Source organism: Chiloscyllium plagiosum, chromosome 3, assembly GCF_004010195.1.
Source record: "Chiloscyllium plagiosum isolate BGI_BamShark_2017 chromosome 3, ASM401019v2, whole genome shotgun sequence".
NCBI classification, from domain to species: Eukaryota; Metazoa; Chordata; class Chondrichthyes; order Orectolobiformes; family Hemiscylliidae; genus Chiloscyllium; species Chiloscyllium plagiosum.
Window position 1 is genome coordinate 79,960,080 of NC_057712.1, and position 26,665 is coordinate 79,986,744.

Below are 26,665 nucleotides of genomic sequence, written 5' to 3' on the forward strand. Positions count from 1 at the left end.
ACTCTATTTCAACATCTCCCTCATCCTCCTCCCTTGGTACATTTTTAGGAAATTGCAGGAGATACAACACCCACTGCCTCTCTCTTCAGTGTCCAAACATTTGAATATTCCAAAGTGAAACTGTAATTCTTTCAATCTACTGTACTGTATTTGTTGCTCACAATGCAGAGTCCTCTACAATGGTGAGACCAAACATGGACTGGGTGACTGCTTTTCAGAACACTTCCATTCTGTCTACAAGCAAAACTCTGACTTTCCAGTTGCTTGCCATTTCAAAATACCATTTTGTTCTCACCCTCGTATTTCTGTACCCATCCCACTGCAATGTTCCACTGGAGCCCAATGCCCAATGTTCCACTGGAACCGAGAAACTGGGAGAATGGAATAGAGTCTCTACAGGATGCAGGGTGTGAGGAAGTGTAATAAACGTAACTATGAGAATGAATGGTTTATAATGAATCTTAGTAGATAGCCTCTCCCTGGAAATGGGTCCCTAGAGCCCTCTTTTCCTACTGTATAAATTATTTTCTACTTAGGTATTTCACAGCCTTCAGGACTCAATTTCAGATCACAAACTCTGTCCTCCATTTGGGGAATTCCTCCAATATTCTGTGCCCGTGTCTGGTTTTCTTAGTTTTGCTTTCAGCAGAACTGGCTTTTATTTTCTTATTAATATCCTACTCCAGACCTATTTCTTCTCTCTACAACCTTTATCTTTCCCTTTGCTTTTTTTTCTGAGAAAGAAATAATCTCTAATCTCTTTCTTCCTCAAATCTTACCCTCTTTCTGGTTCATCATTTCACCTCACCTTTCTCTACATCACTTGAGATGAGTTATCATTGGTAAACAAGCTCCCAAACAAGCTGGGAAGTTGATGTCTAATTCAGATGGAAGCACTGGATACCAAGATTTCATTCAATTGGAAAGCCAATGATCTGTAAGTAAAATTAATCCAGTGAAATAAATCATGTCCCACAAGGGGGAAAGGGAGCTGAAACATTCTTTTTTAAAATGAAGGACTGTTCACTAGACTTCCCCCCCAGTTGAGAATTCATTAGCTTGTTCTTCTCTCACTATGTAATTTCCCCATCTTTGATGGTCCTATTGTATTCCTCTCCACTTGATTCAATCCCTACCTTCATTCTCTTCACTTCCAAGTCCCATGACCCATGTCCTTCTCCCATCCTTCTTTTCTATTATTCTATGTCTTTTACTCTCCTGCTGTTTGGTTTGCCTCTCATCTTCTCTGCTATGTTTCCTTTCTCATTTGATTGAATTTAGACTTTTAACCCTGTTTGAGCTGAATGCCCAATCTGTTCTTGGTTAAGTACCGGTACTATCATGGGAAATCAACCAACCCCTAAAAAAAACTTCTTTGAGAGCATCTTTCAAACTCATGGTCGCTACCATCTGGAAGGACAAAAGCAGCAGATGCATGGAGTCATCACCACCTGCAAATCCTCCTTCAAGCAGTACTTCATTCTGACTTGGAACTCCATTACCTTTTCTAAAATGTCCCTAAATTCTAAAACTCCTTTCCTTACAACACTATGGTTGTACCTACCCTCCAAGGACTGTAGTGGTTGAGGGACGCCTCTCCCCATCATCTTCTCAAGAGCAATTAGAGATGGGCACTAAATGCCACCCTAGTCAGCGACATCAAGATCCCATGAACAATTATTTTTTAAAGTAGCCTTAACACTAGTGTTCTGATCATTATTTTTTTGACAGATCTATTAGCAACATCATTAGGGCTGCCCTGATGTTGAAGATTTCATATTCAAAACAAAGGATTACATAATTTATGACTTTAAAAACTAAGAAAAAAGGTTGATTGAGAATTCATTGGAATCATAATGTTCTTTTATGATTCCTAGGAAATTGTTACACAGGTTTTATTGTGAATTAACAAAAACTATTTGAAATACTATAGCTGACTGTACACTTGTTGTAATTTTATTCTTATACTGAATCCTACATTGATTTTATTTTTAAATACTGCTAAGATATACCCCAAGGTAAAGATTGCTGAGAAGTGGGATGATGTGATTTGGGCCTTCCTGGACCAAATAATAAAAAAAGTAAATGTCAGCAGAAATCTAGCAGATTATGAAAACAGACAGGCTACCGTGTAAGAACTAAAAGATAAACATCTCAACAGCGTCTCTGGGGCCTAGATATGGATAGAACTGAGACAAAATAGCCAAGTATCAAGGCCACCCTGTTTTTCTTGCTTTAGTCAAATTTGGTATTGCAATGTCAATGTGCTGATAAGAGTCTCAAAGTAGAAAGATGATGTTGAGAATTATGAGACACTGACTTTGCATGGGTGCACAGACATAAAAACTGCATGTTTTCTAAAGAGCTACTCAAGTAATAGGAAGGTAATTATTAAATGAAATCAAAGTTATTTCTGTGGCTTTAAAAGAAAAGTATGGGATCTTTTCCAAGGATAGAGATCACAGAGGTATGAAGTCTGACATTGGCTGATGCAATGATACCTGGGGCATGACCAAGGGAGCAGTAGCATAGAGATCTCATCTCTACCCGCAACTCAATGGAATACAATAGAATGCGTGATTCTACTGCTCAGCAATGGCCATTTCTCAAATCTTACACCAAATAAAATATAACCACTGTCTTCATTAAAATGTAACAGTTCAAATCTCAATGGACCTTATAAGTGGTGAAAGTGTTAATTAAATCTGATATCTTGAATTCCAACATCCTTCTGGCAAAGATCAGTACTTAACTCTGAAAACATTAATTCCAATCATTTTGCTTGTGAACATAACAACTAGAAGTGATATTTATGATTAGATTCCCTACAGTGTGGAACAGGTCCTTCAGACCTACCAGTCCACACCGACCCTCCGAAGAGTAACCCACTCAGACCCATTTACCCCTGACTAATGTACCTAACACTATGTGGTGCTGGAAAAACACAGCAGGCCAGGCAGCATCCGAGGAGCAGAAGAATCAATGTTTCGGGCATAAGCCCTTCTTCCTGAACCTAACACTATGGGCAATTTAGCACAGCCAATTCACATGACCTGCACATCTTTAGATTGTGGTAGGAAACCAGAGCACCTGGAGGTAAACCCATGCAGACACAGGGAGAATGTGTAAACTGCACACAGACAGTTGCCCAAGGCTGGAATTGAACCTGGGACCCTGGTGCTGTGAGGCAGCAGTGTTAACCACTGAGTCACATGCCACCCCTATCTTGCCAGGTTTTGGGCCAAATGATGGTCTCAAGCAAAAATAAAATGATGGAAGCATACAGCAGGTTGGGCAGAATCTGCAGACTCACTTGTTAACTAGTCCTGAAGATATAAAATGTATGTGGAATCCATGATCTAGCCTTGTAATGAAGCTGCAAAAACTCCTTCATTTCAGGAACAAAGGTGACCACTAGTATTGATCTTAGGTAATACAAGAACTGCTAATATATCGCTGGATTTACAAAGTTCGCAGCTGGTCAATGGAAACAGGATAGTATAGAAACTGAAAGCTAGCTCATGACATCAAATTACTGTCAATAAGCATAAAAGATGGCCAACATAAAAGTGCTTGTAATTAGGCTGAAATACAGAACAAAACACCATTCTGAATTACCCTCTGAGAGATCAGCCATGGAAATATTCTCTCTCTGAGGTAGTTGAGTATTTCAAATTGACAAGTGTTTCCTGTCTGACTGCAGCCATACATAAAAGCATTGGGTTTTCTACTGTGGCCATGGAGATCTCCATACAAAAGGATCTGCGGTAAGGTAAAACACAAAATTAAGACATAAATCTACAATTTTCCACAGATCATCTATTTGTCTTCAACATCATAAAATGAAGATAAAAGCAAATCAACTTAACTGAAGACTGATAATGAGAACAAAGTCTTAGTCCTTAATGATTCAGACTTTTATAAAAAGTACAATATTAGACAGTTGGGGAAAAGATAATATTAATATACAAGGGTATCATATGTTTCTACAAAATATGCATGGTGTGGTCTCTCAGCTGCATCATCTTTGACTCACGTAATAGTCTTTCTGTAGCTCTTCAACCATCTTTTTTGTGTGCCATACTGTAGGGAAGAGTTCCTGTTCTGGATTCCAATAGTTTCGGTTGAGGTCTCTAGCAGAAAGAGAGCACCTGGAATGAAGAGGATGCATTCTGTAAATAAATGTTATGATCCATTATAACTTAACCAGAAAAGCTCAGTTTTACAATAATACATGTTTAAATGCAGTACTGTGGAGAAAGGGCTAATGTTTTTTGAAGCTTTCTGTCTTACACCTATCAAACAATTTGCAAGAATACCATTTTAAGGACAAAAACAACACTTATAGTGTATGAGAGTGCAGATTAGTTGGCAAGTTAAATTTGACTGATAGAAACATCACCACTGAGAATGCATCAATTGGTGATGACTGACAGGCTTTGTTTATATTTTAAACCAGACAGGTTGCCTGTGATTGGTCAAGGCATAGACATATTTAAATTCTATAAAGCCTCCTGTAGAGTAAATAGAAATTTTTAAAGACATATTAATTAACAAAACTTATCTAGTAGTATGTGTGGTGTTTTTCCAGATGACTACTCCTGGTACCTAGTGACATTTTCCTCCTCTACTCGTATGTGATTGTAGGTAAGGACTGTTTGAGGTGACAGCAATCATGCTTTCTTTTATCTTTGTCTTGGGTGTATCTAAGTTTTATTTTTGCATTTTGGTTACCATTGGTGGTCAGTCACTGAATGTAGTCACAAGAGGCTAGCAGAAAAACATCAAAGTTTATTACACATAAAAAGGAAAGAAATTCAGAACTACTTTACATCGCATTTGACTTGATGGGCCTCTTTTGTATTGAATCATTCTATGATTCTGTATGAAACTTGTTGAAAAGGCCTTATTACAAATATCAGAAATAAAAATTCCACATTTTTTCCTTAAAAAATTCTTATAGACTCCCAAATTTAGTGAAAGGTCACTCTTTTCCATTTTAAAGTTCTCTATTCACTTGGAACAGCTGCAATGGTTTTAATTTCATCAAACTTCTAACTTTACTTGATGCTATCTTCTTTAGTTTATGTTTCTTTATGAGATTGTTAAACAAACCATTAATATAGCTCATTTAATCCTTAACAAAATTTTCTTTCACTCCTTTTTCAAAGTCTTCCAGTCTTCTATTTCTGTAGTTTCTTAGAACTGCTTTCTCCTGTTTTGACTGTTTTGGAGAATGTTAAATTGCACCCCTGCTAATACATTTCCTTTCTCTCTGAAAGAAACCTTCATATTCGCTAACATTCCGGATTGTTCTCTCTCTCCAAAGGGAAAACCTTCTATATCTCCCTGTGTCACATGACACTCTGTTGCTGGGCAATAGTCCAATTTTAATCTCTTCTACTCTTTTGCTAAGGCACAGAACTAATGGCACATTTAGATGTATATAAACAATATTTCAGTCACACAGCACCACTCACAGATCTCTAAAGCAAAACCATATATTCTTCTTCACATATACAACATAGAAATAGAATTCCAACTTATAGCAACCATAGTTTTCATCTTCCATTCAAGTTATTTATATAAAATTTTAAACTGTTGATGCCCCAGCTCCATTTGACAGATGACCTGTCACATCTTAAGAACCAGAAAATGATCAGTTTATGTCTACTGTCTGTTTCCTGTTAGCCAGTGAATCTTCTATCATTGACAATATGTTATGTCTTGCATGAAAAGCTTTTATCTTCCAATAATCTTTGATATGGCATCTTATCAAATGCCTTCTGGAAATCTAAATACAGTACATCCACCAATTCCACTTTATTCATCACATGTTACATCCTCAATAAATTCCAATAAATTGGTTAAGCATGATTTCTCTGAATTCAAGTTGGTTTCCTACGCCTCCTAAAGGCTTTTGAGCCACATCCAATCAGATTTACCTGCAGTATCATGGGAAGGGTCCTTCATTGACAGGCAACCTGTGCCTGATTAAGGACTAGACATTAGGAAGAAGGTATCACCTAAAAGTATTAACCTTCCATTTTATAACATAGAACATAGAAAAATACAGTGCAGAACTGTATTTTATTCAACATTGTAATGGACCCTCTCATTACGTCCTTAGAAGAAAAACGGCAGGGTATATTTTTAGGTCAGGATGGCAAAAGTTTTCATTGTGCTACCTTGGCTTTTGCTGATGACATAGCACTAATTAGCGAATCTAATGAGGGTATGATAGGCCCTTCGGCCCTTGAAGTTGGGCCGACCTGTGAACTAATCTAAGCCCATCCCACTACAGTACTCCATTATCATCCATGTGCTTATGGATAGTTTAAATCTCCCTAATGTGGCTGAGTTAACTACATTGGCAGGCAGGGCATTCCATGCCCTTACCACTCTCTGAGTAAAGAACCTGCCTCTGTCTTAAATCTATCATCCCTCAATTTGTAGCTATGCCCCCTCATACAAGTTGACGTCCTCATCCTAGGAAAAAGACTTACCCTATCTAATCCTCTGATCATCTTGTATGTCTCTATCAAATCCCCTCTTAGCCTTCTTCTTTCCAATGGGAATAGATCCAAGTCTCTCAGCCTTTCCTCATAAGACCTTTCCTCCAGACCAGGCGGCATCCTGTTAAATCTCCTCTGCAAATTTTCCAATGCTTCCACATCCTTCCTGTAATGGGGCGACCAGAACTGTACACAATATTCCAAGTGAGACCGCAATAGCGTTTTGTACAGTTGCAGCATGACATCATGGCTCTGGAAGGCAATCCCTCTACCAATAAAACCTAACACACTGCATGCCTTCTTAATAGCACTATCAACCTTGGTGGCAACTTTCAGGGATCTATGTACATGGACACCAAGATCCCTCTGCACATCCACACTACCAAGAATCCTTCCATTGACTCAGTATTTGGCCTTCCTGTTATTCTTCCCAAAGTGAATCACCTCACATTTATCGGCATTGAACTCCATTTGCCACCTTTCAGCCCAATTCTGCCATTTATCCAAGTCCCCCTGCAACCTGCAACATTCTTCCACACTGTCCACCATTCCACCGACTTTAGTGTCATCTGCAAACTTACTGACCCATCTACCTATGCTTGTGTCCAAGTCATTTATTAAAATGACAAACAGCAGTGTTCCCAAAACAGATCCTTGTGGCAAACCACCAGTAACTGGACTCCAGGCTGAATATTTTCCATCAACCACCACTCGCTGCCTTCTTACAGAAAGCCAGTTTCTAATCCAAACTGCTTAATCACCCTCAATCCCATGCCTCTGCATTTTTTCCAAAAGACTACCATGTGGAACTATATCAAAGGCTTTACTGAAGTCCATGTACATCATGTCAACTGCCATACCCTCATCAATATGCTTGGTCACCTTCTCAAAAAACTCAATGAGGTTTGTGAAACATGACCTGTCCTTGACGAAACCATGTTGACTATCTGCAATCAAATTGTTTCTTGTTAGATGATTGTAAATCCTATCTCTCATAATCCTTTCCAAAACTTTTCCTACAACAGGTGTAAGGTTCACTGGTCTATAATTACCTGGGTCATCTCTACTGCCCTTCTTGAACAAGGGCCCAACATTTGCAATCCTCCAGTCCTCTGGTACTAAACCTGTACACAATGATGATTCAAAGATCAAAGTCAAAGGCTCCAACACCTCTTCCTGAGCTTCCCAGAAAATCCTCAAATAAATCCCATTCGGCCCAGGGGACCTGTCTACTTTCACAACTTCTAGAATTGATAACACCACCTCCTTTCTAGTCTAATATCTCGTATCTCATTCTTCTCCTCTACAATATTCTCCTTTTCCTGAGTGAAAACTGATGAGAAATATTCATTTCGTACCTCTCCGATCTCCACAGCGTCCACACACAACTTCCCACTTATGTCTTTGACTGGCCCTATTCCTACCCTAGACATCCTTTTATTCCTCACATACCTATAGAAAGCTTTAGTGTTCTCCTTTATTCTACCTATTAAAGACTACTCATGTCCATCTCTTTAAATCCCTCCTAGCTAATCTGCAAACCATGGTTCCCTTACCTTATCACTTCCTCCCTGCTTGACAGGGATATACCTATCAAGGACGTGCAATATCCGTTCCTTAAACCAGCTCCACATTTCGATTGTTCCCATCCTCTGCATTTTGCTACCCCATTCTATGCCTTAAGTCTTGTCTAATCACATTATAATTGCCCTTCCCCCATCGATAACTCTTGCCCTGTGGCATGTACCCACCCCCTTTCCATCACTAAGTAAATGTAACCGAATTATGGTCACTTTCTCCAAACTGCTCACCTACCACTAAATCAAACACCTGGCCTGGTTCATTACCAAGCATCAGATCCTGTGTGGCCTCCCCTTTTGTCAGCCCTTCGATAAACTGCATCAGGAAACCCTCCTGCACACATTGGACAAAAACTGATCCATCCGACGATCTAGAGTTATTGCATTTCCAGTCAATGTTGGGGAAATTAAAGTCCCCCATAATGACCACCCTGTTCCTTTCACTCCTACCCAGAATTGTTTTGCCAATCCTCTCCTCCACATCCCTGGAACTCTGCACAGTTTTATAAAAAAACTCCCAGCAGTGTGACATTTCTTCTCCTGTTTCTAACCTCAGCCCATACTACCTCAATAGACAAGTCCTCGTCAAAAGTTCTTTCAGCAACTGTTATATTGTCCTTGACTAACAAGACCGCACCTCCCCCTCTTTTAATGCTTTCCCTGTTCTTAATGAAAGATCTAAACCCTGGAACTTGTAGCTGAATCTGCTCTATCCATGTTTCTGAAATGATCACAACATCGAAGTCCCAAGTACCTATCCATGCTGCAAGCTCACCTACCTTATTTCGGATACTTCTGGTGCTGAAGTAGATACACTTCAAACCAGCTTGCTGTCTGCCAGCACAGTCCTGTGGTGGTGAAATCCTGCCCATGCCCTCCCTACTCACATCCGCCTGTGCGGTGGAATTACACCATAGCTTCCCAATCCCTGCTGAGCTAGTTTAAACCATCCGAATAGTACCAGCAAATTTCCCACCCAGAATATTAGTACCCTTCTGATTCAAGTGAAGACCATCATGTTTGAAGAGGTCCCACCTTCCCCAGAATGATCCCCAATTATCCATGTACCTGAAACCCTCCCTCCTGTTGGAACCCCTAACAAACAAGGGCCCTACAATTAGTGGTAGGGCCTTGGGTAGTGTTGTAGAATAGAGGGACATAAGGGTGCTGGTACATAATCCGCTGAAGTTTGCATCACATTTGGACAGGGTGGTTAAAAAGGAGTTTGGCACACTTGCCTTCATTTGCACTCCTTCGGATATAGGAGTTGGAAAGTCATATTGAGGTTGTACAGGACATTGGTGAGGCCTCTTCTGGTGTACTGTGTTCGGTTCTGGTCACCCAGTTATAGGAAGGTTATTATTAAGCTAGAGAGGGTTCAGAAGAAATTTACCAGGATGTTGCTGAGTATGGAATGTTTGAGTTCTAAAGAAAGGTTGGATTGGTTTGGACATTTTCATTGGAGCGTAGGACATTGAGAGGCAACCTTATGGAAGTTTATAAAATAATGAGGGGTATAGATCGAGTTAATAGTAGTTGTATTTTCCCCAGGATGGGGAATTTCAAGGCCAGGGGGCCCATTTTTAAGGTGCAAGGAGAAAGATGTAAAAAAGGCATGAGGGGCAAATATTTTACACAGTGGGTGGTTCACATGTGGAATGAACGTCCTAAAGAAGTGATGGATGTGATACAATTATAACATTTAAAAGACATTTAGGTAGACACATGAATAGGAAAGGTTTGGAGGGATATGGTCCAGGAGCAGGCAGGTAGGATTATGTTCTGCATGGACTGGTTGCACTGAGGGTTAGCTTCTGTCTGTATAACTCTATGACTATGACTCTTCACAACCCCAAAGATGCCTGTGCTTATATCATGCCAGGGGCCAGCATCAATCCTGTGGCTGGGACTCTGTGCAGTACCGGCATGTACCACCCCCACCCCCCCATCAATCCCAACAAGTCAAGCTGTGAAATTTCCGCCTTCAAAAGAAAGATCCTTAATCACGTGGTAAGCCCAACACTGGCCAGTTCAGTGATGATAGTCACTGGGTTCCCACCAGCTCTCCAACTGGTGAGGTCTCCACATTGCTGCAACACAATCCAGCCAATTGAATTTATTAATGCAATGTGCACAGCTTTCAGACTGATCATTATTTCACAGCTGGAGCCAATATTGCTTCTTACTCCTCTGCTTCCGTCTGTCTTTCATAACATTTCTTATGTTCACATGTGGCTAAAATGAAAAACATTACACACTGAAAGAAGAATGTGGTTAACTCTGCTTGAATGTTAGAATATGAATTTATTCTCACTTGGGCTTCAAATTCTTTCTTAAATTAGAGACAGAAAGCATTGGTGAAACTCAGCAGATCTGGAGTAATAGAGTTAACAGTATACGCCCAGTATGACTCTTCAGGTTAACTGGACTTCAGTCATACTAGACTTAAAACATTAACTCTGTTTCTCACTCCACAGATGTTGCCACACTTGCTGAGTTTCTTGAAAACTTGCTGTTTTGATTTCAGATTTCCAGCATCCACATCAACAGTTTTCTAAGTGCTTCTATTTTTGTACAGTATATCCAGTGGGAGGTGGGGACCAAATATTTACTTGGTGCCACTGTATCTAAACTGGATGCTTGGCAGAAACTCTGCTAACATGTGTGAACAGAATTTCTGTGGCACTTGCAAATAGTTTACAAAGGCATAAGGAAATAGCTGCAAGAAAGTTCCTAATATGTTTAAATAAAATGTCTGAGCTGAATTATACGTGAAATGTAAATAATAAAAATGATTTCTGCTGGCCAATCAATGACCAACCACTAATGGACGATCACATTTGGCTCATTTATATGTGATATCTTCATAAAGATAAAAGGTGCAGGTTTATGCAAAGATCTAGCCTCTTTATTATAGAAGCAACGTAAGCACCTGACAGTACAGAAAAGCTGGGAATTGATGGTTTTATCTCATCCAGTTTTATTCGGTGTATTTTAAAATTTATGAAAGTTATTCAAAGTGAATATATTTTGAATGAATTGATCCCTCCCAACAAAGTGAAGGCAGAATTTTGAACCAATATTAGCAGCACTCAGATAGACTCTGATACAATGTTTTATATTCCAAATTATTGAGTTAAGAGGTAACCTAGAGAGAGGCATCTTGGGGGGACGAAATGTTTTGAGTAAGTATTGGCAATGAGAATCCTTGATAAATGAATATTCCGCGTCTATGATTTCTTGATAGATGTTGGCCAGGACAAAGCCGTTGGCTGCCATTATAAACATGAGAGGTTTTATATTGAACTTGCATAAAATGGGAAGAATGGATGAAAACTGTCCATTCCAACTGTCTTTTGTATAAATCAACCTTCTGAAAGTGTTGTCCTTGGCTTCCTCCAAAAAGCAGGTCAAAATAGCAACAAAACAATTGAAAGATAATGCGTGATATATCCATGTATAATACAGATGGACTAAAACAAAATTTAATTTGTTTTTAATGTAATTACTTAGAATGCTTTACCTATAGTTTCCGACTATCACTCCATCTGGATTTAGCATAGGAATGATTTTAAAGATGCATTTCTTCCGCAGTTCCTATAGAGAAAAAGAGTTGTTAAAATTAGTGAAACATAATTTAAAATATACTTTATGAACATGAGGAAGTTGTTATTACTTGTAAAGAATAGTCCAAAAATTATTTTTCCAGAAACATCTTTTGCTTTTTGTTGCTGATACTGTGAAATAAAATGGCAACTGGCTGTCAGGGCCAAAAGAGAATGACAATCCTGATTAGGATCCAATGAGGCCTCAATTCAGTAGTGATCAATAAAGTGGCTAATTCCTATGAAAGATGACAGCTTACCAAAAAGCTGCCAGTCTAAATCAGAGGGGCAGCAATGCAGTAACTTCAACAGCACCATGACTAGCAGTAACTATTGTTGAGCCTGTCATTGTGAGGAAAGGGCACCTCAATGGTCAAGGCTCTGATGAAGAATGGAAGGGAGACTCCAGGGCCTGGCAGGTGGAAGGTTGTTGTGAGGAACAGTTAACACCATTGTTGTGATGGAGGTGAGGTGGAGGGAAGGCAATCCATCAGAATTGGTGGGCCTCAAAAGCAGGGACATAATAGATGATGGCACTTTATCCTGGACAGTCTCCCATGACTCAGAGGTCATGGGAAAAATGGCAAATGAGCCGTAGGAAGCCCTTAATTGTGTACCTCAGGGGCCAAATTGGGCTCCAGGCAGGTAGCAGATCTTCCCACTTTTATCAGCACTGTTAAACTGACATGGCTGTGGAAAAATATCAGGGAATCTCCTCTGTGCCATTCCCAAGCCATTTTGCCGATGTTGCCCCCTCCCAGCTCATCGCTGAAGGATTGGTAAAATTTACCCTCATCATTCATTCCCTCCTCAAGTCTCGGTTAAAACTTCCTTGATGCCCCTGATACCAAATAATCTGAGTATGTACATTCAAAGGCACTGAGGATGTTTCAGCCACTCTCTGGAAGCAGCATGCAGTTTGCAGTCAGCCAGATCTGGTTACCTCAAGGAAATATCCCAAGCTCATTTAGTTGCCCACCCAGTTGGTTTCTGCCAGCTTTAGGCAATATCAATAATTTCCTTAACGTTTGGAAAGAAAGAAGGTGTGAATGGTCATTAGTAGCAGCAAGATAATGCCACAGCATGGCAACTCTTTACGAGCTGTCTACTACAGATCTTATTCTTACATACTTTATAATCGTTCTGCTCTTCTATACCTCAATTCTAAGTCCATCAGAATTATGAACAATGCTCTCTAAATCTACATTCAGGTATGAAGGTTCTCTGACAAATGAGGTCCAATTTCCAAAGCCCAACCAGCACGGGAACAAGACCTGACTCCTCAGTGGCCTGACATGGAGGAGACCAGACCAGACTGTCTGCAAGACCCCCCCCCACCGGGAGTTTATGAAAGGGACTAGTGCCCAGGGCCCCAATAGATGTATCAAATTATCTTGCTGATGCTGGAACCAAAAGCCCAGAGGGATCAGAGGCCATCCTGCTTCGCACAGACCTAACCTCTCCAATCTCATGGAAACCCAGAACCAAGGCCTGACCAGTGTGGGACAAAACCTGACTCTATAGCGACCCGCTATTGAGGAGGCCTGACCAGACCGACCACAAGACACCCCTGGAACATTCAAAGACATGCCCGGTGCCCAGGACCTCATCAGGAGCACATACTTACCTCTCAGAGCAGCAGACTTCTCTCACCAATGCCCAGAATCGACTAGGAGCAGCAACCTATCCGGGAAATGTGGGATACATGCTGGTCTTCAGGTCTCCCTCCCTCCCCAGCAGACTCATGGCAAACATCCAAGCTATTGAAAACAAGATGGATGACCTCAAAGCTAGACTCACCTACCAAAGGATTTGAGAGACTGTTGTGTGCTCTGTTTTATAGAGACATGGTTCACTCCTGATATACCTGAATGTGCTTTACAACCTGAGAGTTTCTCAGTCCACTGAGTGGACTGCTTGGTATCCATGGGCATGGCCAGGGGTGCCTGCTAATCAACACCACGTGGAGCTTGGATGTGGTCAATCTGGCGAGCTACTGCTCCCCAGACCTAAAATATCTTATAGTGAAGTGCTGTCCCTACCACCTGCTGCATGAGTTCACCTCTCTTATCCTGACAGCAATCTACATGCCATCTCATGCAGAAGTGAAGAGTATACTTGACAAAGTATACAATGCTACAAACAGCCTTGAGACAGAATACTCAGAGGACTCTTTGCACGTGTTCACTTATACCTACTTGCATGCTTACAGCATCTGTACTTGCCTGTTGGTGCAAAGATTTTCAACACTGCCACATTGACATGATCTTTAGCATAGACACACAGGCTGCAGGTCATGCTTTTATGGTAGAGATCTGTTGTTGTTTTTGTGGAGGGCTGATGTCATTGAGAAACATCTTGATGGGGACAATTCTCAGTTCAGTGAAAGGACTGAGAATGTAGGTGTTGGGATGGTGTGGATTGCTGTCTCTCAGGGGCTCCCATTTATGTCAGACAAAGGCACACAGTCCAGGAGCTTGGTCACCATCACTTGTCCACTTAGGATGCTCACTGTTAGGAGATTTGTCCTGGTGCAATCCAGTGAGTTGCTAATGGTCAGTCCTGTTGGCCTATCGCAATCCGTCAGGGAACAGTGTACCATCAAGTGGCAGTAGGCAAAAAAGAACATCTGAGGACTGGTCAGTCATGTCTAGAATCTGCTCAAAGGAGTCGGTCAGAGTTCTGACAGTTGATCGTTCAGGACGACCTGAACATTTATCAATGGAAATCCTCTCCTGCTGATGAATTCTGCAGTTTTATCATGCAACCCTTTCAATGTCACATGAGTAGAGTCAAAGGTTCCCTACACCTGGTTGACCTCAGCTATATTGCTGAATCTTACAGCTCAGATTGCAGCACTGATCACATCCTGGGTACTAAGTGAACCCATGTGGCTATGAGACATCAGTCACTCTCCTGGTTTGATTGTGGGTGCATGACTGAGCGATCTCCTAAAAAAGATTCAGATAGTAAAAGGACCTATAAGTAGTTTGATGCAATGAAAAGGAGCACAAAAATCCCAAATTGATTTTTGTTATAATGTAATATCAACTTGGGTGAACTAGATTCAAAAGTATTATGTAGTTATCTTGTTTATCTCTACCTTTGCTGTAGGCTCCTCAGAAAGCAAAAAGTCCAGAATGCCTTTCATCATCCAGCTGGCTTGAGTCTCCCCAGGATGTACTCTTGCTGTCAGCACAACACCAAGCTTTGATTTAGAATTTTCCATATCTGTCATAAGAGAAACAAGGCCCCTATTTGCCAAGAAGTCACAATAGACAATTATCATTTGGACATCTCAGGATGGCAGCTGGTGACAAGTGGTGTTCCACAAGGCTCAGTGTTGGGACCACAACTTCTCACTTCATACATTAACGATCTAGTTGAAGGAACTGAGAACCTTCTGGCTAAGTTTGCAGACGATACAAAGATAGGTAGAGGGACAGGTAGCATTGAGGAGATGGAGAGGCTGCGGAAGGAATTAGACAGGTTAGGAGAGTGGGCAAAAAAATGGCAGATGGAGTACAACATGGGCAAGTGTGAGGTCATGCATTTTGGTAATAAGAATAGAGACATGGACTATTTTCTAAGTGGGGAGAAAATTCAGAAATTTGAAGTGCAAAGAAACTTGGGAGTTCTAGTCTAGGATTCTCTCAGGGTAAACTTGCAGGTTGAGTCAGTAGTTAGAAAGGCAAATGCAATGATGGCATTTATTTTGGACTTGAATATAAAAGAAGGGATATACTTCTGAGGCTCTAGTCAGACCATATTTGGAATATTGTGCAGAGTTGGGCCCATATCTCAGGGAGGATGTACTAGCCCTGAAGCTTGCTTAGAGGAAGTTCACGAGAATGGTCCCAGGAATGAAAAGCTTAACATAATGAGGAACGTTCAAGGACTCTGGTTCTATACTCAATGGGATGAGATGAAATCTAATTGAAACTTACAGAATACTGAATGGCCTGGACTGAGTGGATGTTGGGAAGATTGTTCCATTGGTAGACTGATCTACCCAAACAACCACTTCCCATGATACCAAGACGTTCAACAAGGTTCCCCATGGGAGATTGGTTAGCAAGGTTAGATCTCATGGAATACAAGGAGAACTAAACATTTGGATACAGAACTGGCTCAAAGGTAGAAGACAGAGGGTGGTGGGTGGGGGGTTGCTTTTCAGACTGGGGGCTGGTGACCAGTGGAGTTCCACAAGGATCAGTTCTGGGTCCACTACTTTTCGTCATTTATATAAACAACTTGGATGTGAACATAGGAGGTATAGTTAGTAAGTTTGCAGATGACACCAAAATTAGAGGTGGAGTGGACAGCGAAGAAGGTTACCTCAGATTACAACAAGATCTTGATCAGTTGGGCCAATAGACTGAGGAGTGGCAGATGGGGTTTAATTTAGATAAATGCGTGGTGCTGCATTGTGGAAAAGCAAATGTTAGCAGGACTTATACAGTAAATGGTAAGGTCCTAGGGAGTGTTGCTGAACATAGAGATCTTGGAATGCAGGTTCATTGTTTCTTAAAAGTAGTCACAGGTAGATGGGATAGCAAAGAAGGCATTTGGTATGCTTTCCTCTATTGGTCAGAGTATTGAGTATGGGAGTTGGGCGGTCATGTTGTGGTTGTACAGGATGTTGGTTAGGCCACTTTTGGAATAATGTGTGCAATTCTGGTCTCCTTCCTATCGGAAGGATGTTGTGAAATTTGAAAGGGTTCAGAAAAGATTTACAAGGATATTGCCAGGATTGGAGGATTTGAGATATAGGTAGACTCTCAGTAGGCTGGTGCTGTTTTCCCTGCAGCGTCGGAGGCTGAGGTATGACCATATAGAGGTTTATAAAATCATGAGGGACATGAATAGGATAAATAGACAAGGTATTTTCCCTGGGGTGGGAGAGTCCAGAACTAGAGGGCATAGGTTTAGGGTGAGAGGGGAAAGATATAAAAGGGGCCTAAGGGGCAACCGTTTCATGCAGAGGGTGGTATGTATGGAATGAACTGCCAGAGGAAGTGGTGGAGGCTAATACAATTGGTGGAGACTAAACAGTTAAAAGGCATCTGGATGGGTATATGAATAGGAAGGGTTTAGAGAGATATGGGCCAAGTGCTGGCAAATGGGACTAGATTGGGTTAGGATATCTGGTCGGCATGGATGAGTTGGACCGAAGGGTCTTTTACTGTGCTGTGCACCTCTATGATTTTATGACTGTAAGGGTCCTTTGACAGAACTTATGACCAATGACAGCAACATGAAAACTCCACCATCTATGCTTTGCTGCATGTCACACACCAACTTGATTGGAAATATAACTATGTTCCTTCAACATCATAGGGTCAAACTCCTGGAATTGTCTTCCAAACACCAGATTGAGAGTACTTTTATTACTGTCATGAATGAGGATCACAATTCTGCAAACAAACCAAACTTTTCATTCCAACATTTGTTTTAAGCGAGGGCTGCTATAGCCAAAAGATGATTGCAGATGTAAATCCAGTGGTTGTTTGAGACAAATTTGGAATGTCGCATCTGAAGGTGCCTAAGAAGCTTCAAAAGGAGATATGCGCTGTAAACTACTATATAATTGCCTGTAAGGATCTCAGCCTGTGAACATTTTTGGGGAAAATACATCAATCTGGACAAGAAGCATTTTGCATTTTCCTCTTTTGCAAGTGCACAGTGACAATGTTTAAAAGTGCATTTCAAACCTAGTCTGACATACTAACGTATGAATAAATGTGCTGTGAAGGTCACAGTTTGAGAACAGCCATTAAATACCCCTGTACTGAAGGTGAAGAAAGGGCCGAGAGTAAGCAGTTTAGTTCTGAATCTATCAAAAGGAACCAGGACAAAAGAATTTTAATCAATCTGAAAGTATGTCAAGAATCTCAAAATCCACTGTTCAACTATCAATGTCAACAGGACTGGCACCATCTTATGTAACAGCTGCAGTATTTGACTACCTATTCTTTAAAAATGACTCAGAGGCTGATCCATAAATCTTTTTAACCTTCCATTTTTTGCCTCACTTTTTATTCTTAATCTATGAGCAAATATGTTGTATTATTGATTCTTCTTGTGGTTGGTAGCTAATAAACTCATTATTTGATTAACTCATGCTATCCTGGTTAAATTGGCTTCTTTCAAAACATATCTTCATTTGGGTCTGGCAGAGAGATATCCACGTGGGAAGGGAACCTTTTTTAAATTAACCACGTTGCAACCAACCAGGCAGAATACACAAATAAAGACAGGGAGGTAGTACATCCCTCCTTAGAAAGGAGCCTAACAATTTTAAACATCCCACCTAGGATAAGAACAAATTGGGGAACTTTGCCTGGGAATTGGTCATAACAATTACACAGACTGTGTAATTGGTTCATGGTGGTGGCTTACCACCATGTTCTCGGTAGGAATACACCGTGGCTTTGCCAATGATGCCCACTTCTCAACAATAAATAAAGAAAGATAATCTCTCAAAAGTTATCAAACTTGTCATTCTATATTCCAAACTTATTCGGTGATCATGCATCCAATTCATTTTTGTGTTAAGAGAATAGAGATAGAACATAATTAAGCTTGCTTTCACTATGTCAATTGTGTTCATATCTCCATCAGTTCTCTGCCTGAAGGTTAGTTTGATGCACAGAGCCACAATCTCTGTCACAGATATAGTAAGGAGTTTAGTTCTGAATCTGCCACACATTCAAGGGGATTGTAAGCTATGCTCTTGGACTGGCATCAATCTGATCCAAGCATTGCCTAGGAATTTATGTTGGTGGGGCTGCACTTTTAAATGTATCTTCTAGTCTGGAGCTATGGATAATGATGATAGAAACTCCAATTTTCTTTCCCGCTCATAGCTGATCAGGAATCTTTTGCAAATTTACCGTCTGCCATTAGCACAGGTTGGAAAGATTATCAGACTGATCAGTTACGAACACACCTTTCTGGGCCATTAACTCCTGGAGTGGGCCTTGAACCCAGAACTTCTGGCTCAAAGGTTACCCACTATGTCATATGTCCTATATATAAAATGCTCACGAAGGCCTCAAGTCACTGCAGGGGGCATATGTATTGCAATGGTCATTTGAAATCACCTGTCAGGACATTGTATAACTGAGTACGAGTCAGGTATAAACAGTACACAGTGTAAACAGGTTGATTGGGAATTAGCTACAAGATATAATGAAAACTTAGTGCAACTCACCTGTATAGTCAGTGATTGTCAGCAAAAAGCAGCTATTTCCTGCTCTTGTTTCACACAGTACCTCCTTTTTAAAATGTGCTGAATGTTTAGAATCATTTACTATTTCATCCAAGTGAGCCTTTAGGTCAGTATATCTGTAGGGGTAGCAATGCGCTAGGTAGTATGTATCATTCCTATTATTAAATTCCTGAAACAAAATGGAAGAACTAGTGTGAAAGCCTGATCTGAAGCAAATAAAATTCAAGCTTTCCAAAAGGAGGTTAATTACAATCATAGCCAACAAGTTTCAAAACATCAAATTAGTGTGATGTGCATTGCAGAATTATTCAGCTAGCAGTGTTAGATTCAATCAGAAGCTACAAAGAGGAAGGGTTGTATTTTGATAAATTGTTGCTGATAAGATGACTTATTTATAGGCAGTATTTATAGTGGTGCTAATTGGTCCTAATTTTGACTCAGTATGGTGGCTAGGTGGATAGTTGACATAAGACCATAAGACAAAGGAGCAAAAGGAGGTCATTCAGCCCATCAGGTCTGCCCTCCATTCATTGAGATTGTGGTTGATCTGATGATCCTGAACTCTAATTTCCTGCTTTTTCCCCATAACCCTTGATTCCCCCAATGATTAAAAATCTATCTCAGCTTTAAATGGACTTAATGACCCAACCTCAACAGCCCTTTGCAATAAACAAATTCCACATATTCACAACTGTCTGAGAGAAAAGAAAAATCCTGCTCATCTCTGTGGAAATGCGTGACCCCTCACTGTGAGATTGTCTTCTGGTCCTAAATTCTCCTACAAAGAAAAACCACCTTTCCACTCCTACCCCTTCAAACCCCCTAAGAATCTTGTATGTTTCAAAGAGGTTGCTTTTCCTCCTGCTAAACTCCAATGAGTATACACCCAACCTACTCAACCTTTCCTCAAAAGTTAGTTCCTCTATATCCAGCATTAGCTTGGGAAATGACTTTGGACTTCTTCCAGTGCCAGGATATCTTTGCTGAGATAAGGGCCCAAAATTGTTCACAGCATTTCAGCTTGTTGTCCGATTAGTGTATAGTAGAACTGTAGCAAGACCTCTCTTTAGTTATATACTCCATCCTCTTTGAAATGAAGGCCAACATTTATTTGCTTTCTCTATTTCCTGCTAAACATATACACCAGCTTTTAGTGGTTTATACACAAGGATGCCTAAATCTCTGTACTGTAGCTTTCTACAGGCTATATCCATAATATTTAGTTCCTCTTCCTCCTGCCAAAGTGCATAACCTCATATTTGCCCACATTATCTTCCATCTGCCGATCTTTTTCCCACTTGATCAACCTGTTTATATCTCTTTTGCAGACTCTTTGTATCACATTCACCACTTATTTTTGTGTTGTCCACAAACTTGGCTATTATGCATGCCTACATATAATACTGCTCAGTCAGAGCAGCAGCCAGAGAGAAGCAGAGCAGAGTGAACCTGGGAGTGAATGGCAGCAATGAAGCTTCCAGTTAAAACCCTGAGAATCTGCACCCAGATCAAGCTCAGTCAGCACAGCAGTGGGAGAGGAGAGGAGCAAACATTCGCTGAATCAGTAAACAAAGCTCCTAAAGGTACATCATGATTCAAAAGTGACCTAGGGCAAGAGGATTAGGGCAAAAGTGACCTAGGACAAGGGCTGGCACAGTGGTTCAGTGGTTAGCACTGCTGCCTCAGAGTGCCAGGGATCTGGGTTTGATTCCCTCAGGCAACTGTCTATGTGGAGTTTGTACATTCTGCCCTCATCTGTGTGGGTTTCCTCCACGTGCTCCCATTTCCTACCACAGTCCAAAGATGTCCAGGTTAGGTGGATTGGCCATGCTAAATTGCCCATAGTGTCCTGGGATGTGTAGATTAAGTGGATTAACCATGAGAAATGCAGAGTTACAGGGATAGGATAGAAGGGTGAGTCTAGGTGGGATACCCTTCAGAGTCAGTGTGGACTTGCTGGGCTGACTGGCCTGTTTCTATACTGTAGAGGGTTCTACAATTAGTTGCTTGGCAACTGGTTTTAGGGACTAAGAGTTCTACTGGGAATAAAGTCTTAATTTTTGTAATTTGTTAGGAATAGACAAAGAGAAATCTGATTTGATGAATAGTGGGCAAGGTTGAGGAATTGGATCTTAGTTTATTATTTGCAGTTGGTAAGATTCACAATGGCAGGAGAAGTCAGTCCCCAGAAATACACTTCCTGCAACATGTGGGAAATCGGGGACACTTTCAGTGTCAATGGTGACTACATTGCAGGAAGTGGGGTCAGCTGCAGCTCCTGATTTGCTGCATGGAGCATCTAGGGAGTATCCATGAGGCTGAGGAAAGCGAGTTGGTTACACCACAAGCAAGGGCTACACAAACAGAAAAGCACTGGTGACCATGAGGAAGACTGTCCACAGGTGCAGCCAATCCTGCTGAGTTGCTCCAGCATTTGCTTCTGATTGTTACAGATCTCACCTTACATGGGTTTTCATCTTAGATGAAGCAATTACCTTTCTGCGAGCACTGTTTTCACATAATCCCATCAATTTTCTCCAGTCACAAAGCAGGAAATTTCCACTTACTATTTGAAATGCTAGGCAGTAATATTGTACATTGGGCAAAGATTTGTTGAAGCCCTTGTTATTCCATGGTTTATATGTGATGTGATGCCCTGAACGAAACCAGCCAATATTGTGTTCTTTCGCATCTTTCTCTGAGTAAACTAAAGGTTTCATTCCTAATAGAAAGATAAGTAGAAATATAAGATGATTCAAACACAGTCGACTTCATTTGAAAGGTTGTGTGCATATAAAATATATACATTCCCTATATATATATATTCTCTATACTTTGCAATTGGCACTCTAACAGTGCCTTCCTCTCCAGGAAATTAGGTGGCATTCAGGAATCTTCGGCTGTTTAAAAATTCAGTATTCAGCATGACACAGCAGAGTAGGAAGTCAATGTGTACTGCGTTTTCCAGCTTTTTGAAAGAGCTTTCCAATTAGTCCCAGTCCACTACTCTTCCCCTTTGCTCTGCAATGTTTCCTTTCCATATCTCTATCCAGTTACTCTTTGAATGTTATTAGCTCTTTTAGACAATGGATCTCTCGTCATACGATGCATTGCTTATAATCATTTCTCATCTCTCTCTTGGTAATTTTGCGAAGTGCCTTAAATCCATATTTTCTGATTTCTGACTTTGTGCCAATGGAAACAACTGATCCCTACCTACTCTCTCAGATCCCCTCTTAATATTGAACACCTTGAACAAATCTCTTAACCTTCATGGCGCTTTGCCCAAGTTAGTAACCAAAAAAGTTCAATCTCTCCATTCTAAAAATTTATGTTTTATATTATTACTTTACTGCTGTCATTTTATTCCTCAAGTCAGATGCAGTTTTCTAACATTTTATTATGGTTTTGTGAGTTTTTAGCCCATTTATGTGTTTTAATTGCCATTGTGGTTTCAATCTGGAAATATCTCCTGCGCCCTGATGTTGCACAATCAGTGAATATATAAAATCCCAGTTTTCTATTCCTTCATGGGAAGACCAGTTTGATGGCTCATCATGTTGAATTTTTGTCCCCAACATTCTTGCTAACCCTGTGTGATGTGTGTTACTGCCTCAGGAAACAAAACCATTTAAAAACATTCAAGGGATTGGAACTCATATATTCCACGATATTGTGGTGCTGGAAAAGCACAGCAGGTCAGGCAGCATCCAAGGCAGAAACCTTCCTGATGAAGGGCTTTTGCCCGAAACGTCAACTGTCCTGCTCCTTGGTTGCTGCCTGACCTGCTGTGCTTTTCCAGCACCACACTCTCAACTCTAATCTCCAGCATCTGCAATCCTCACTTTGTCCTATTCCATGAAGCTGCTCACTAAAGGCAGCTTTCATGATTATATTTAAGTTAAGGACACACTTAGGATAGCTGTACATAGCCCACTGAACCAGAGATTTTGTGTGGTAAAATACTCTTCCTCCCTGTTTTCTTCTGATCATTTGTAAGTTTAACAAGACCCCAGTTGATTGCCTGTTCCTTTTCTATCTTTTGATATTGAGTTAACTATGACAGCAATGTTAAAACTGAAAGTAAAATTAGAGTAGAATTCTAAAATAGTGCTTACCATAATTATAAAGGCTATCTTTTTTCAGCAAGTTGACGATCTTAAATTTGTAGGTGACATCTGACACTATGTTCTGAATCCGAAAGTAATACCATTGGGTGTGTCTGTTGGTGAATGTATCCATTGCCAACACCAAATTATACTCATATTGGCCTCTGTAGATAGAGATACACAGTTTATTTGTTTGTAAAGTTCACATCGCCAAGTCAAATAAACCCCAGAGTACAAATGAATCATAATGTTATGTATTCAAATTATTTTTTCAGCATTTATCATTCCAAATTCAGATCAACCAAAGGAATAAACTAAAAATAACAACTGAAACTAATAGATGATTGTTTCTAAAAGATGTGGGCCTTTTCTTCTTACTGAGGTTTGCAAGAAATTAGCTGTAGTTCCTTTGCCAACTATGATTCTGTAATTAAAGCTAACTAAAATTGTAAATTCCTCATTTGGAAGTAGACAATACATATTTATTTGGATACAAGATGGCTTCAGCTGCTCACTAACATAAAAATACATTGTAACGTTGAATACAAGTCTGAATGTTCTTAAAATATGCTAGAATGAACTGATGTGGGGGCCAGTGACACACTGCCTGAGCGAAGATGCTGGATGGGCTCAAAAGTGTTAAGGTGGTCAGTTGGGTGCATTGGTACACCTCACTGGGGTAGGAAATAAAGTTCCGCTATTCCTACATTACAAAAGTTAAAAATGTTAAAAAGAATTCTCCAATTTACTTATCTTTTCATAGCCAAATTAACAGAAAGCATGCACCAAGTTTCTATATTTAACAAGAGGAACAGGGGAAGTTGATGGTCCAGTGGAGTTATTGCTACAGTATTAATCCAGAGACCCAGGTAATCTTCTGGGGACCTGGGTTTGAATTCCATCATGGTAGATGGTGGAATTTGAATTCAATAAAAAAAAGTGTGGAAGAAACCATGAAATCATTGGCGATTGTCAGAAAAACCTATCTGGTTCACTAATGCCTTCCAGGGAATGAAATTTGCCATGCTCACCTAGTCTGGCCTACATGTGACTCTAGAGCCACAAGCAATGAGGTTGACTCTCAATTGCCCTCTGAAATGCCATGGCAAGTCATTCTGTTGTTTCAATTGCTACAAAGTCTCAAACTAGCATCAACCTAGGCACTGGAAAAGACAACGGCAGAAATGGCCCTGTCGACCCTGCAAAGTCCTCCTCATTCCCATCTGTAGGCTAGTGCCAAAATTGGGAGAGATTTTGACTCACAGACAAGTCAAGCAACAGCGTGACATTATCATACTCATGGAATGATACCTTACAGACAATGTCCCAGACACCACCATCACTAGCCCTGGATATGTCCTGCCCATCGGCAGGACAGATGCTGCAGAGGTGGCATCATAGTGGTATACAGTCAGGAGGGAGCTGTCCTGATTGTTCTCAATGTTAACTCAGGACTCCATGAAGTCTCGTGACTTCAGGTTAAACATGAGCAAGGAAACCTCCTGCTGATTACCACGCATTGTCCTCTATCAGCTGATGAATTGGCACTCCTCCATGTTGAACAACACTTGGAGAAAGCATTAAGAATGGTAAAGGAACAAAATGTACTCTGGGAGGGAGATTTCAATACCCACCACCAAAAGTGGCTCAGCAGCAGCGCAACTGATCGAGTTGGTGGGGTCCTAAAGGACATAACTGCTAGACTGGATCTGCAGCAGGTGGTGAGGGAACCAACAAAATGGGAAAACATGCTTCACTTCATCCTTACCAATCTGCCAGCTGCAAATGCATCTGTCCATGTCAGTATCAGTAAGAGTGACCACTGCACAGATCTTGTAGAGACAAAGTCCTGCCTTCACATTGAGAATAATCTCCATCGTACTTTGTGGCACTATCATTGTGCTAACTGGACAGGCTTTGAACAGATCTAGCAACTCATGACTGGTCATCCATGAGTTGCTGTGGACCATCAAAACCAGTGGAACTGTATTCCAACATAATTTGTAACCTCATAGCCCAGCATATCCCCCACTCAACCATTACTATCAAGCCAAGGGATCCACCTATTTCAATGGAGAGTGCAGGAGGGCACACCAGGAGCAGCACCAGACATACCTGAAGGTGAGGTGTCAACCTGGTGAAGTCACCAAACAGGGCTACTTGCATGCCAAACATGTGCAAGTGATAGGTATAGCTAAGAGATCCCACCACCAATAGATCAGATCTAACAGATCCAGTCCTTCCATATCCAGTCATGAATGGTGGTGGATCATTAAACAACTCACTGGAGGAGGTGGCTCCACAAATATCCCTATCCTCAATGATGGAGGAGCCCAGTGCATCAGTGCAAAAGATAAGGCTGAAGCTTTTGCAGCAATCTTCAGCCAGATATGCTAAGTGGATGATCCACCTCGGCCTCCTCCAATGGTCCCCAGCATCACAGATACCAGTCTTCAGTAAATTCAATTCACTCCACGTGATATCAAGAAACAGTTGGAGACACTGGATACTGCAAAGCATAAGGGACCTTACAACATTCTGGCAATAGAAATGAAGACTTATGCTCCATAACTTGCTGCTCCCTTAGCCAAGCTGTTCCAGTACAGTTACAACACTGGCATTTACCAACAATGTGGAAAATTGTCCATATGTGTCCTGTACATAAAAAAAAAAGACAAATCCAACCCAACCAATTACCACTCTGTCAGTCTACTCTTGATCATCAGTAAAATGATGGATGATGTCATCAGCAGTGTTATTAAGCAGCACATGCTCAGCAATAACCTGTTCAGTGACGCCCAGTTTGGATTCTACCTGAGCCACTCAGCTCCTAACATCATTACAGCCTTGGTTTAGACATGGACAAAAGAGCTGAATTCCAGAGGTGAGATGAGAGTGATAGCCCTTAACATCAAGGCTGCATCAAAGAGTGCGACATCAAGGAAGTCTGGCAAAACTAGAATCAAAGGGAATTCTGGGGAAAACTCTTTGGTGGTTAGAGTCATATTTGACACATAGCAAGATGGTCGTGGTTGTTGGAAGTCAGTCATCTCAACTCCAGGACATCTACGCAGGAGTTCCTCAGGGTAGTGTCCTAGGCCCAACCATCTACAGCTGCTTTATCAATAAGGTTCCCCCAATCACAAGGTCAGAAGTTGGGCTGTTCGCTGATGATTGCACAATGTTTAGCACCATTTGCAACTCTTCGGACACTGAAGCAGTCATGGACAAATTCAACAAGATTTGGACAATACCAAGGCTTGGACTGACCAGTGGCAAGTAACACTCACGTCATACAGATACCAAACTATGACCATCACTAATAAAAGATAATCTAACCACGCCCCCATTGACATTCAGTGGAGTTACCATCACTGCATCCCCTTGGTAAAAACAATGACTGCAGATGCTGGAAACCAGATTCTGGATTAGAGTGGTGCTGGAAAAGCACAGCAGTTCAGGCAGCATCCGAGGAGCAGGAAAATCGACGTTTCAGGCAAAATCCCTTATCAGGAACACAGGCAGAATGCCAGAAGGGTGGAGAGATAAATGAGAGGAGGGTGGGGGTGGGGAGAATGTAGCATAGAGTACAATAGGTGAGTGGGGGTGGGGATGAATGTCA

General features: G+C 41.0%; 1 protein-coding gene across 2 annotated transcripts in view; it reads right to left on the minus strand.

Moving 5' to 3' along the window:
- The window catches only part of LOC122546367 (cytosolic carboxypeptidase 2-like), a 183,080-nt gene that overhangs the window by 29,693 nt on the left and 126,722 nt on the right, over positions 1 to 26,665 (minus strand). Inside the window, exons 8-14 of one of the 2 annotated variants that reach the window (XM_043685104.1) lie at positions 23,053 to 23,207; positions 21,502 to 21,656; positions 18,917 to 19,103; positions 14,804 to 14,931; positions 11,619 to 11,692; positions 4,037 to 4,151; positions 3,619 to 3,762 (exon numbers count right to left, since the gene is read on the minus strand). In XM_043685104.1, coding sequence (XP_043541039.1) covers positions 3,619 to 3,762; positions 4,037 to 4,151; positions 11,619 to 11,692; positions 14,804 to 14,931; positions 18,917 to 19,103; positions 21,502 to 21,656; positions 23,053 to 23,207 — 958 coding nt within the window. Of the gene's footprint in view, positions 1 to 3,618; positions 3,763 to 4,036; positions 4,173 to 11,618; positions 11,693 to 14,803; positions 14,932 to 18,916; positions 19,104 to 21,501; positions 21,657 to 23,052; positions 23,208 to 26,665 lie in introns of both variants that reach the window. The other variant, XM_043685107.1, reaches the window with a different exon arrangement.